This window comes from Setaria italica, chromosome V (genome assembly GCF_000263155.2).
Source record: "Setaria italica strain Yugu1 chromosome V, Setaria_italica_v2.0, whole genome shotgun sequence".
NCBI lineage: Eukaryota > Viridiplantae > Streptophyta > Magnoliopsida > Poales > Poaceae > Setaria > Setaria italica.
Window position 1 is genome coordinate 9,619,023 of NC_028454.1, and position 13,631 is coordinate 9,632,653.

Here is a 13,631-nt window from a genome sequence, read left to right on the forward strand (position 1 = left end):
CTTCACCTTCTATAGGCTGCAACAGAGATCCCATATGTATTTATCCAAGTGTTACTCTATACGTTCATCGTTTACCCGACAATTGGCTATTATTAGACAGCATACAAACTCTTATAGTTCTTCTACACCACATTTTGCTTAGTTCTTTGTTATGTTTACGTTGGATTGTTGCTTGTTTCAGTAACTCCAAATAGTGCTATTGAAGCAATTTGGCCTTATTTAAAGAAATAAATCATGTAACAGGGTATATATATAAAATATATATTAAACTTCAATTATTTTTTTGACTGGGCTGAGCTAGATAGGTTCAAGCATAAAAGAATGAAAGCCAAGCTAGTATACCACTAACAAATCTACATGAGTGGAAGTGTGATCTTTACGAGGGAGGAAATTAGTAAATCTAAACTTTGCAGTGTTGAGTATCTAAATGACTAAACCAAACATTTTAGAAGCCTATCTTTGCATATAATGATGCCACATTGGCATATGAGAAGATGATCCTATGTGGAACAGTGTTGTTTCCCCATGGTGCTTGTCCATGATTATCCACTAGTGGCTTCAATTTGGGTCTGAGCTAGTTGTCAAAGGCAAAGAATCCATGCAATCGACTGTGTACAAGAAAAAATATTTCTGCATTATTTGAAGTATTAGGCCATGTGCCCATGTTATTATATTAAAATGTTGCATTCACAGTTCAAAATCTTTTTTAACTTGTTACAGGTGCAAATGATTAAAAGCTGAAGTAAATTTGAAATGCCAGATCAATATTAATTGGGTAAATGCAGTATATATGCTTGCCTAGAATAATCATCACTTTAGAGCCAAAGAAGATCCAAGATCATGCATTTCTATGATGACAAGGCAAATTGGCACTCATAGTAAAAAGAAAGAAGAAAAAGCATTTCCACTTGCGAACAGCAAACCCTCTCTATTAGTTTTTGCAGCTTCCTGACAAGATCATGCACGATGTTAGGACGGTGTTGGTGGAGCCAGATGTCCTTTTCTCTATAAATGATCTTTGGACATTACAGAGACTAGAAAATATTCCTACAAAGTCTAACCGGAAATTCTGCATCATTTTGTAGGCCCGTGCTCCAAGGATAACTGAATTCATGCATCACATGGTAAACTAAAATCACCATATTCCTTGTTCTGAGTAGTACAAAATAGTATTGTCAAAATAGTTCACCAGCCATCTTGGGCTGCGATAATGCAGCAGTCGTATCCACCGTGCTCCAAGTTTCCTCCACAACTATATGGCTATATTCCTCTAAATCAAAAAGCAAAACACTGCATTCATTGTATAGATACTGCTATTCCCTTGACTATGTACTGCAAAAACATGACCTATTGTACTGTACGTGGATGAAAATAGGAAAAACCAAATCCTAGATGCATAAGCAGAGTGATTATTTCTTCAAATATATATGCGGATATGCCATGCCCCTGCTAATGAAATTTACAGCTTGCTTGCGGGTACGAGATACGGAATGGTCTTGCCATGCCCCTGCTAATGAAATTTACAGCTTGCTTGCGAGTACGAGATACGGAATGGTCTGAGCACACCGGCCAATGGATTGGAACCGTGTGAATCCTTAACCAAAATGGCATCAGAGCACAATAGAGAAGCCCGATTTGGGATAGATGTATGCCTTCCTCACGTAGGAATCAACAGTGGAACAAAAGAGATCGAGCAAAGGATGCGGGGAATTTACTTGCCAGTTCCCTAGCATTGGTGGTGTCGCCGCGATCCTCCACCCTCCACCAACCCTTCTCTCATTTCCTCAGGGAAATGCGCCGCCACCAAACCGGATGATCAACAATTAGAGCCGACGCTCGGAACCACAAAGCCTTTTTTCCCTAGGCGAAGTTCTTGTGCTCGGGGATGGAGTTTGGCAGATCCCGTGGTCGTGCGACACCTTCAACAAAATAAAAAATACGAAGATTTTATTGCATTTTTATATTCGAGTATAATGCACCACGTCTGGTTCTTGTGGTGTGGCGGATACACCTCGGATTACCTTGATTAAAGCACGGTTAAGTCACCTGACACGCGACACTCATGCCTTAGTCAAGTTAACTCGAAGTGCCGTCGGATTTCCTCCGATTTAACCACTTAACAGGATCGAGTTTAGCAAACTCACACGAAGGCGAGCGGTTTCAGAGAATACAACAGATCCACTGAGTTAAACAAGTTTGACCATTTAGTTCACATCAAAACAAAAATCAGAGTTTTACACGATTCAAAAGCAGCGGAAAGGTAGATTAGCGGAAGCTAGCACCGGGGTCGGATGTCCCTGATGAGGCCGATCAGGATATCAGTGATCCCTCTCCTCGCCGTCCGAGGAAGGATCCCACTCAACTGTCCAACCCAGAGGGAGCTGGGGCGACCAAGTGCCAACGAGAGCGAACTCAGGAGCTGCGACTGCACCTGAAAAGAAAGCCACAAACAAGGCTGAGCTGCTACGCTCAACAAGTCTTAACCGACCGGTGGTAAAACTACTCCACCAGTCTAGACATGCAAGGCTCTTTGGCTGAGGGGTTTATTTGCCAAAAGCGACTGGGTTAGATCCCTGCTTTCAAGTTTTAGCTCAGTTTCTAAGTTCATTAACCAGTCTACGTTGGCATCTTACTCTAAGCAAACATAGATCCAACTTTATGTATATAAGCTCATCATCAAGACCATGTCATCATCAGACTCCTTCATTACTCAGTGTAGCATAGCAATCAAGCAGTCTCAAACTGTGAGAGGCAGACGAATCGATTCGAGTTTCTTAACCATGCATGGCGAACCTAATCTCACGACATCCGCGCACCACAAGGGTCGCTTCCTATGTCGGCCGTCCCCATCAATTCCCAGGCGCGTGTCAGGTCCAAACTTCCCTTGGCATGCAATGCTCCTCAGTCCCGGCCTCTACCGTACTGTGACCGCACTTGCACCCACATGATGCACCATGGGAACCTCATTCCAGGGATAGCAGGGGCATAAGCCACGCCCTAGTTCAGTCAGGTACTAGGCTTCCCCATCCCATACTAGGTATGAGATTAGTACTTTCAAACACTTGATCACGAACACCACCACTGTCGGGCCTTAACAGATTCCATAGACAGACGGGGCGATCAACCGACCACCAAAGAGTTAACCAAAACCCTGCCCCATCCATCGTCCTTATAATTGTAACAGAAAGAAGAACAACCAACTCCTATAACTCGCGAGTGACAGGAAATCACTCGGCTTTTACCGATACCTATTTAAGCAGTGCGACTACTCGACCCAACAACTAGTGTTCAAAACAAAGGAACTATGTCATGCATCTAAGGTTGCAAACAACTCCTATACGTAATGCACAAATATGAGAAAGAAGGCATGCGCAAGTTTGGGAAACTTTGGGGTTTATGCTCCGGGGCTTGCCTTCGAGCGGAGGGGAGGGAAGCTGGACTTCAGCTGGTGTGACTTCGGCTTCTGGAACTGGTAGCTCAGCTACAGCTCCATCTTCTGGCACCGGGTGTAGTTCGTAGACGCCGTCAGCAAGACGAAACTCTACACGAATGCAATGCAGGAGTTAGTGTTTAGACGGTTATTTCAACAGCAACACTCGCAAGTCTTAGCCTAGAAACTTGCAGCAAAGCTACGTAAAAGAGTGTGGGGGTTCAAGCTTCAGTGGATAGAGCACAAGACTAAGAGTCAGATTGGAAGAAACTTAAGACCTGACCCTTAAGCCTTAAGGAATAACTGTGTTTGGGGTCCTCAGATCTACTACAGAGAAGTCCCCGAAATCTTACACAGATACCCTCGGGTCAAGGAAAAAGATACGGCCGAGTCCTCGGGCTAAGCAGATAGGGGTCGGCTAACAGACAGAGTCGGGCGAGACGGAAAGAGGGGTCGGGCGAACAGGTAGGGTCGGGCGAACAGGTAAGGGGTCGGCAGCTTACCTTCGGTTTATAGGTGAAGCCTTTTGGGGTCGGGAAGGAGTAGACTTGGGCGGAAGGTCTTAAGCACTAAGGCTTTGGTGGCGGCGATGTCCGGCAGTGCTCCGGCGGCGGCGGAGCTTCTTGTGAGTAACAAGGAAGCTCTAGCACAGCGCGGAGGAGCAGGCGGCTAGGTGGATTGGGAGGGGCGGGTGTTGAGCGGAGAGGTGAGTTCCTCAAGAACTTAGGTGGCGGCGCTCGAGCACAAAACAGAGGAACAAGGCGGCGAGGCAACGATGGTGAAGGGAACTCCAGTAGGGCTCTGGCATTCCTTTTTATAGCTGCGCGGAAGAGAGAGAGAGAGAGAGTTGGAGTAGCACGAAGACCGGAAGAAAAGGATGGAGTGCGCTGCCATGGCGGCGACTGGGCGGCGGAACAGGACTTCGGAGATAGCATCCTCAGCTATTGGGCACGGGAGACAAGGTGGCGTAGGCGCGGTTTTGCCGGTGGTTGAGGTTTAGCGAAGGCGGGCGTCGTCGTGCGGCGGATCTGATGGGTGTGACAGGGAGAACGGCGCTACACGCGAGGTTGCAACCGGTGAAAAGACAGGCGGCTGCGGCTGCGCGGGCGAGCGCGACTATGTAGAGGCGGCGGAAAAGCCGGAAGGCCTCGGGCCTTGCAGCCGGGGATCCGGTGAGATGATGATGGCGCGAGTTGCGAGGCAGTTTGGATGCAGCAGGCAGCAAAGCTCTGCCACAGCGGCGTCGGAGCACCAAGGCGCGGCCGGCGAGGGCGCGAGCGAGACGAGGCGCTGCAGAAAGGGGTGCAGAGGGGCTTGCGCTGCGATTGGGGAGGAGGGCGCGAGAATCCATCCTGTCGCGACCGCTGATTGGGCGGGGCGGCGGGCGTCGGAGAAGTTAAGCCACGCGGCGGAGGGCTCTGAAGCGGTGCAGGCCGCTCGAGTGCGTCTGCCTCGGGAGATACGGGGAAAAGATTGCGGGTCCATCCGTCAGTCTCGAGCTCTCTTCTGCTCCAGATTGAAAGGAACACAGTGGTTGAGACTTAGAAGGAACTGGCGGGGTGAGTTGGAGTCTTCAGGGGTCGGGATCGGGAACTGGAGTGGAGCACTCCTGCTCGAGAAGAGCTGAGACAGAGGAATTTGAGGACTCGGATTAAGATTAGCTTGAATGATTTAACCGGGGTCGTTACAATGGGCTGTGGGCTTTACCTCTTCAATTAACTCAAAGTTCGTTCTTCGACTTAGGCTAGGAATTTCACGAAGAGTTTTATGGGTATAAAATTTCATGCTACATATTTTTTTTACTTGACAAAATCTTTATGAGGAGAGAGAAGGGAGAGTTTCATCGTATGTGAGAGGAATTTCATCTCCATAACACTCAACATGCACGGTTACCTAGTTCCCAGACTTGGTAACAGTGCAATGAAAATGTGCACTGAGATTAGTCTTATTGTACATGCATCTATCCACACGGATAATCAGCGCGATGTGCCTTGCATTAATTAATTTAATTTTAGAACTTATATTTAAGAGAAATTTTAGAATGGTTGGAAAAATGAGAAAATAGATTAAGGAAGGAGAAAAAACTTCTTGCCCCTTGATCATGCCACTCCATAAGAAATAAGTACAAAACACAAGGATCTTACAATTTAAGGATAGATAAGTTGAAAAATAGAAAAGAACTTCATGACCATAAGGCAAGACTTAGGGCTAGCTTTTGATGGGCGCCAATTTGAAGTCATCGGGTTTTGATCGGTGCACCAAAAGATAAGATGTATCAAACGCATGGATGTTGGGTTTGGAGGTTACTTAATTAGAAATACTTATATTTGTGAACGAAGGGAGTACATTTTAAAATCACATAAAAATCATATGAATAAACATTCAGATGAGGTATTGCGAATTGTGATAGGCTTTATGAGCCAATGCAATGAGATGTAATAAAGGAGAAAAAAGAAATAACTGATTTGATCCTGCATTCATGACCAAAAGGGCGTCGAGTGGTTTTTCATTTCCCTTGAAATTTATATAGATAGATTCAAATGAAAACAACGGCTATCGCACGAAGCGGTGTAAATCCGTTCCTACATCCCAAAGTGGTAGCAAAGGATCAAACTCATCAAAGCATATATGAATGCTTCGTTCAAAAACTCCTACGGTTCAAATACCAGTTTGAAAATTATTCACGTCTTGGGTTCAAAACGAACCTATCATAAGATTGTTGTAGTCTTGATAATCTTTGGCTTCGAGTTGATGGACAATACTTTGACCGGGCGACATGCCGACTGACACGGGGCCCACGATTAAGTCCAACCAAAGTAGACCATTTCCGCTGATCCTTTCAAGCGTGTATGTATCCACATGCATCGCACCAGACATCACCGCACAATCCACGTCCCCTTGGACCGTCCCCTGAGTTCTTCCAAGCTGCTTCCATAGTCCTCCGGTCCCTCTTTGTTAAAAAGCGAACCCCCAACTCCACAAAGCACCTGCACTTGTGCCTCTCCTCCTCACTCATCAGAAAGCCAAGAATCGGCAACGGCAAGTGCCCAAGTGATCATCGATCATATTGGGGCCTTCTACTTGCTCCGATCCCCAAGTCCGCCGCGGCGCCGTCGCGGCAAGCCCTCGCCTTGTTGGCCGGTGGCAACGACGGGATGGTCCCGAGAGGCTACGTCCCCATGGTGCTCGTCGGCGACGACGAGGGGGGTAGCGAGGAGCGGCGGATCATGGTGCGCGTTGAGATGCTCAAGGAGCCATGCATGGCGGCCGTTCTGGAGATGGCCGCGCAGCAGTTCGGGTACGGCCAGCGAGGCGTGCTCCGGATCCCCTGCGGCGCCGACCGGTTCCAGCAGATGGTCGGGGCGGAGTGCGCCGCTACATAGATGAATTGCACGCATTTGTGCTGCTGAATTTGTTCATTCTTTGGTTTGAATTTCTTCCCGTCCTCGGTGTACAGATGGGAAGAATTTGCATTATATGTAGGTCAGATTTCATCGATTCAATTCCATCTCTGAAGCTTGGGTGTAAATGTTGGCATGCACTACTCACAGATTCCAGATGGGATTTGCGAAACGAAATCGTGAGCCGGGATTATCCCCATCCCATTGATAGATTACAGCAGAGAGAATGAACTCAAGAAACATACAGCAAAAGGAGAAAGAATGCTACAAAAGGGTTTTCAGTGTGAATGTGTTTCTATCATTTCCATAGCTCCTCATTGGGATCCCACGTTCGTCGCGACGTCTTTGAACTGCCTCATCATCTGCGTCGCCTTGATGGTAGCTCTTGCGTTGTTCAGGGGGTTCTTGCTCCGCAGCTGCTTCCCAAGAGCATTTTCAACCCCAGCCATCTCCAGCACGACCCTCACAGCTCCACCAGCAATGGCACCAGATCCAGGGCAAGCAGGCCTCAGCATAACTCTGGCTGCTCCAAAGTCCGCATCAGCTCTGTTCATGTTACAGGAAGAGGCAAGAGATGACAAATGTTCAGAATTGCAGTTATATAAACCCAGCTATCATAGAAAGGAATGTGAGAGATGTTGATGCTATATTGTTTCCGCATACATATGCATGAAATGTCCACATAGCAGATAATTGCATTAGCCGAGCTGATGATTACCAGTGTGCAATATGGCAAACAATCTGGGGGGCACAAGAACAGTACCACTAAGGCACTAATGTACCAGAAGAAAAGGGAAACCTATTACTCTATTAATATGCACAAGAGAAATGAGCAGCAAAGCAGTACTTCCAGACTTGACGTTCTACTGTTTACAAATGGTTCATGCCACTACCCCTAACCAGAATACTATCTTCGAGAGGGTCAGAGGGGAGCCTATAAATTGCAGAGTTGCAGATACCAACTCTTTTCTTCCAGATGGAATCGCAAAAACCAACTGGCTTATGCACAAGACTCTGGTTGACCAGATGTGTGTTTGGGTCCTGCTTCTTTCTAAACAAAAGTCACACACATTGAACAAAGGAAGTCATTTGCCATTATTTGATTTGCCAAATAGGTTTCACTACGGGAAACAGTAGGTTTGCCGAGTGCCCCAGGCACTTGGTGAAGCCCTAAAAACACTCGGCAAAGGCTTTACCGAGTGTAACACTTGGCGACTAGGACTCGACGAATTTTCCGTCGGCAAACAATAGCTTTGCCGAGTGTCAAACATCGGGCACTCAGCAAAGCTTTTGTCAAGTGTTAAAAAACACTCGGCAAAGTTAAACACTCGGTAAAAAGATGTTGACGGACAATCACGATAACGACGTTGTTGCCGAGTGTCAGACGGAAGAACACTCGGCAAAGTTTTATATTTTGCCGAGTGCTGTCCGCTTGACACTCGGCAAAGTTTAATATTTTGCCGAGTGCTGTCGCCTTGACACTCGGTAAAGTTTACATACTTCGCCGAGTGTCGTGGTCGTGACACTCGGCAAAATTTGGCCTCTTTGCCGAGGACACTCGGAAAAGAAGCGCCAACCGCCAGCATTTTATAGCACCTTTGCCGAGTGTTATAACTAAAACACTCGGCAAAGTAGTCCCAGGATAACAGAATTTGGCTTCTTTGCCCCTGTTTTACAAATTTGTTACGTATAAAGGACCCCTCTCAAATAACAATTACAGAAGCATCACAGGCATATAAATTGCATCACAAGCATCACAGGCACACAAATAACATTCACAAGTATAGGTTCTAGTTTAAACAAGTAATCCACAAGTATAAACAAGTAATCCATAAGTATAGGTTCTAGTAGATGCTTAACACACTAGCCGTTCAAACAAGTCACTGAGGAGGAAACGATGGCCACTGCAACCAAGATGATGGTTCCGAGAAAGTATTGGATCCCGTCGATTGATTCTGCATGAAGTTAAAGAGATTGCATAAGTCACTTTTCTATTGTAAGTTTCTAGTGCCGGTAGTTTCTAGTTTAATACTAGGTTGATTGTAAGGTTGACAAGTGACTCACAGGAGTAGCTGCAGGAGGTGGAGGTGGAGGGAATAGGTTCGGTGGCATAGGTGGTGGAGTTTGACCTAAACTCTGAAAAACACTCTGCATGTACTGGAACATCGACTCCATCCTCTGCCTTTCTATCTGCCGATCTGCCTCGATCCTTGCCTCTAGGTCCTCCTGTCACTTCCGTTCTACTTTCACCTGGGCCTACAATATTTCATCCCAATGTCTTATTGCAAAGCAAAAGGTACATAAAAATCAACGAACGATGAAACAAACAGAAATAACCTGCAGAGCCTCCATCTGTAACTGTGCAGTGGTCGGCCGTGCCCGTATCGCGAGGCTTGAGTCCGTGCTCCTTGCTCAGATCTGGGAGAGAGTGGGAGTAATGACAGTGTCGATTACACTATTGCCAATCCAATACCGACCATGCTTCTTGCCTCCTCCCACCCTCATCACGATTTCTGCATCAATATCCTAGGAGCTCAGATCGAACTCTGGCCCATGAACCTCCCTTGCCATTGCTGTGTACTCGGTGACGCAGCTATGGATGCTGGGATGGATGTACGCCTCGGGCGGGTCCTCCGGGTTGAAGTCGATGTCGGCCGTCGCCTTGCCCTTTTAGGACTTAACCCATGCCTTGAACCGGAAGCAATCCTGGCCATCATGTGATGACGTCTGCAGCAAAAATGCAAAATGATTAGAAATTACGCAGAATTGAAGAATTGAGCGTTAGAATAAAGAAATGAATTCGCGTACCCATTTCACAGTTGTCGAGTGTCATGGGAAAACACTTGGCAAAATAGTAATTTGCGGAGTGTCGAGGCAAAACAGTCGGCAACCTATTAGTTTGCCGAGTGTCGATAATGGACACTTGGCAAAGTTCTAACGGCCGGCACGCTACCCACGGACGGCACACGTGCCAGCCACGTACTAGAGAGTTACCGAGTGTCAAATCTTTGCCGAGTGTCGTCTGGATGTTTGCCGAGTGTTTTTTCTGTGACACTCGGCAAATAGGATGTTTGCCGAGTGTATTATGTTTGCCGAGTGTATAGGCGGAGACACTCGGCAAACGGTGCCGAGTGCCCGACAAAAAGCACTCGACATATCTACTGTTTCCGGTAGTGTTTAGATTATTCGCAAATATTGTTGCACAACCGCTTTGAGAAATAAGGCCAGGCAGCAGCAACAGATTTATTCTAAATCAACATCAAAATGCCTTAATTCCAACAGAAAATGAAATGGAACTTCCGTCACTTTCCAAAATGGGACACCTCAAACATATCCGGCACCGTTGTAGCTTTACTGTTTTCAGCCATTGTTTACAAAAATTTCACATCTCATTAAACTTCTTCGTAGAATCGAAAAAAAAATAACTCACCCAAATTAATATTACCAGCACAGAAGATCAAAATAGTTAACTAATTTGCTGAAAAAACAAAGACATAGGCACCTATCTTGGCAAGGAAGTTAAAGGTTAACAATATTTTACAAACAATCTGTAGCTTAAATTTTTCATAAGTTTAAGCTACAGATAAACAACATCAAAATGGTTGCCTTTTAAAGGCTGGATTGAATTTTTTTTCGAGCCATATTTTCCATGACCACCTACAAAAGCTATCAATATAAAATTAACCAAGTAACCTTCATGACACCTCAAATATGACAGAGCATGATAATCCAAAGTAAGTGATTAAAGAGACTTTCTATATGGCTTATCCACGAAGAAGAACATTCAGACCACAGAAATGGAGACACAACTACAGTATGAGTTAACACGGAGTTTTTGGCAACTAATTAAATACAAATACGTGGAGGGATTTACAGGTGGATTTACCATCCAAATCGATGAAACAACAGATACATCACAATGACAACTTGTTGCATCTATTAAATAAAAAAAATGAACTAGGCCGATCTTCGTAATTATTACAGACTCCAAATAACCGCATTGGTTCACGAATAGCATTACTTGAGTTAGGAGCAAGCTATTGCCTCCTGTTCTTGTGCAGCTTAGAGCATGTTTCTATAGGCCTTAATCAGGGTAAGACAGTTGAATAATAAATTAAATGCGAGTGTAACCAGCTTCATTCTATAAATTGGTAGGCACAATTATCATCGAGTATACGATGTTCAATATAGTGCACTATGTTGAAACTATCAGTGTCCGGAACTAGGAGTTGGAGAACCACCTTGAGCAATTCAGGACACACTGAAGCTTAACTGCTTAAATATAATGCTGGACGGCTAGCAATACCACTGACCTGTGAGGCAATGTTGAGTACTTGGTGAGCGGCACTGTGACGAGATTGCGGTGGCCGTTCATGGCAGCCTTGGTGATGGCCTCGCTGACCTCCTTGGCCTTGCCCACGCCGACCCCGACATTGTTGATCATAATCCGTTGATCGAGTCAAGTTCTTGTACATAGCTCTGTTAGCGTGTCATAGTTAGCTAGCGTGCCTGACGCATGCTGTGTTCATGCGGGGTGCGTTCACCGTTCTTCTCGCGTCGTAGAAGCTGTGCGCGGCCGTGCGTAAATCGTGGGATGGCATGATCGTTAGTGGCGTGCGTGCCGCGCATGTAGGCAGGATAGTTGCCGGTTTTTAGCTTGGTTGTTTTATATATATTGCAATGAAGTAAACAGAAAAGCTGCTAAGTTGTTTTCGCAGCACCAAACACTTGTTCCAGCGTGTTCTTGAGTGCTTGTCTCTGAGCTCGCCGGCAGACGGATTCCCGGCGAACTCCAACATTTGGCATCAGAGCGGTTAGCATCCCGAGCCATGTCTGCGCCGGTGCAAGGCGAGCGTTCGCCATCGCCGTCGCGACGACGTCGCGTCTCGCACTCGCCTGCGCCGCGCCGAGGGCGCCGCAGTGGCGAAGTCGTCGTCGAGCGTATCGTCAAGGGAAGCAAGCGGTACCGTGCAGTATCCCATACTCACACGCACCAACCACCAAGAATGGTCGTTGATGATGCGCGTAAACATGCAGGCGCAAGGCCTCTGGCAGGCCGTCGAGCCGGAGGAGGGCGAAGTCGTCGAGTACCGCGAGGATCGTCTCGCGCTCGCTGCCATCCTTCGCGTCGTTCCACCCGAGATGCTCGGGTCATTGGCGCGTAAGCGCACGGCACGCTCCGCCTGGGAGGTGGTAAAGACCGTGCGGGTCGGCGTTCAGCGCGTGAGGGAGTCGAACGCCGCCCAGCTGAAGGACTTCGGCGAGATCGCCTTCAAGGAAGGAGAGTCCATCGACGACTTCACGCTTCGCATCGTCGGCCTCGCCAACAGCATCCGCATCCTCGGCACCGACGTCACAGACATAGAGATCGTGAAAAAGATGCTGCAGGTGGTTCCTGACCACATATCACAGATCGCCATCGCCATCGAGACCTTCCTCGACATGGAGACCATCGCTGTGGAGGAGGTGGTGGGTGGCCTGCGTCAGGTGGAGGAGCGGTACAAGAAGAAGATGGCGCCCGCTTCGTCCTCGGAGCCGATCCGCGACAAGCAGGGTCGTCTCCTGACGTGCGAGGAGGAGTGGCTCGCGCGGCTGAAGCTACGCGCCAACAACGACTCCGGCAGCAGCTCCGGCTCCGTCAGCAAGAAACACGGCAGGCCGCAGCAGCACCTCCTCTTCGCAGCAGCCCCTTGGTTTCCGATTCTGTGATGTCGTAGTCGTAGGCTCGTAGCGACTGCACAGGAACCAATCCGTTGCTCACAGACTCGCCATTGGAGAGGTCCTCGAGTTACCAATCGAGTGCCTTTTGCTCCTCGGCGAAAGAGCGTCGTCCTCCCCGGCTCCTCATTCGGTGCCTCGTCGCGGGAGGTCGGGGGAGGGGCAACGGTGAACGGCAAAACGGCGGTAGGCGGCTGCCCAAGTTTGATTCTGTGGGCGGCGCCGCCGTCAGATCGCCATCTGTCCTCGTTCAGGTAAGGAAATAGGGTATTGTGTTTCGGTGAATCGATTCAGTTCGATTTGTTGGATTCTTGTTACTGAACAAGTGAGCACATCTGCAGTTTGGTGGTGACCGATCTGGGACAGAGTAGATTAACTTGCGCCCACGGATGGACCCCTCCGGCTCCAAGAAGAGGGCCAGCGCCACCACCGCTGCGGCTGACCTCACCGACGACCTCATCGTCGAGATCCTGTCGCGGCTGCCGGTCAATTCGATCTGCCGGTTCAAGTGCGTCTCCCGCCACTGGCATGGCCTCATCTCCCACCCCGAGCACCGCAAGAAGCTCCCCCAGACACTCTCCGGCTTCTTCTACCCTAGCTATCTGCTCGACCACGAGGACGAGATAACAGCAATTCCCGATTTCGTTGGCATCTCGGGGGCCGAAGAAGTGCCATTTCCTGACCCGTCGTTGCCCTTCTTGCCCGGCTACAGGTGGATCCGTCCCAATTAAGGACGGCTGTGGTGGCCTTCTCCTCTGCGGCTGCTGGAAGGTGAACCCCAGAGATGAATTCGATTACGTGGTGTGCAACCGTGCCGCTGATAAATGGGTAGTCCTGCCTGAGGCCCCTGACGATGGTAGCTCGGTGTCCACAATCCGTTTGTGTTTTGACCCAGCCACATTTCCTCTCACTTCTATGTGTTCCAGCTTCTAGAGGAAGATCAATACGGATAAATCACTGGCCTGGATATTTACTCGTCGGAAACTGGTGCATGGAGTCACAAGGGAAATGGTTGGGGCGATGAGGTTGTGCCGGTCGAAACAAGTGTGTCTTTATGAATGGAATGCTGCATTTGCTCTCCA

The 13,631-nt window shown here is 47.9% G+C and overlaps 2 protein-coding genes across 2 annotated transcripts; one reads left to right on the forward strand and one right to left on the reverse strand.

Moving 5' to 3' along the window:
- The first annotated feature begins 6,279 nt into the window (after positions 1–6,279).
- On the forward strand, positions 6,280–6,925 carry LOC111257316. The gene has a single exon (XM_022826631.1). The coding sequence runs from the start codon at positions 6,280–6,282 to the stop codon at positions 6,811–6,813; it is 534 nt and encodes a 177-aa protein (XP_022682366.1). The 3' UTR covers positions 6,814–6,925.
- A 17-nt stretch (positions 6,926–6,942) lies between these two features.
- On the reverse strand, positions 6,943–11,275 carry LOC101775426 (30S ribosomal protein S5, chloroplastic-like). The gene is given in 3 exon segments (XM_012845940.1): positions 6,943–7,154; positions 7,156–7,377; positions 11,145–11,275. Coding segments are annotated over 3 exon segments (378 nt in total). The 3' UTR covers positions 6,943–7,129.
- Positions 11,276–13,631: the final 2,356 nt, after the last annotated feature.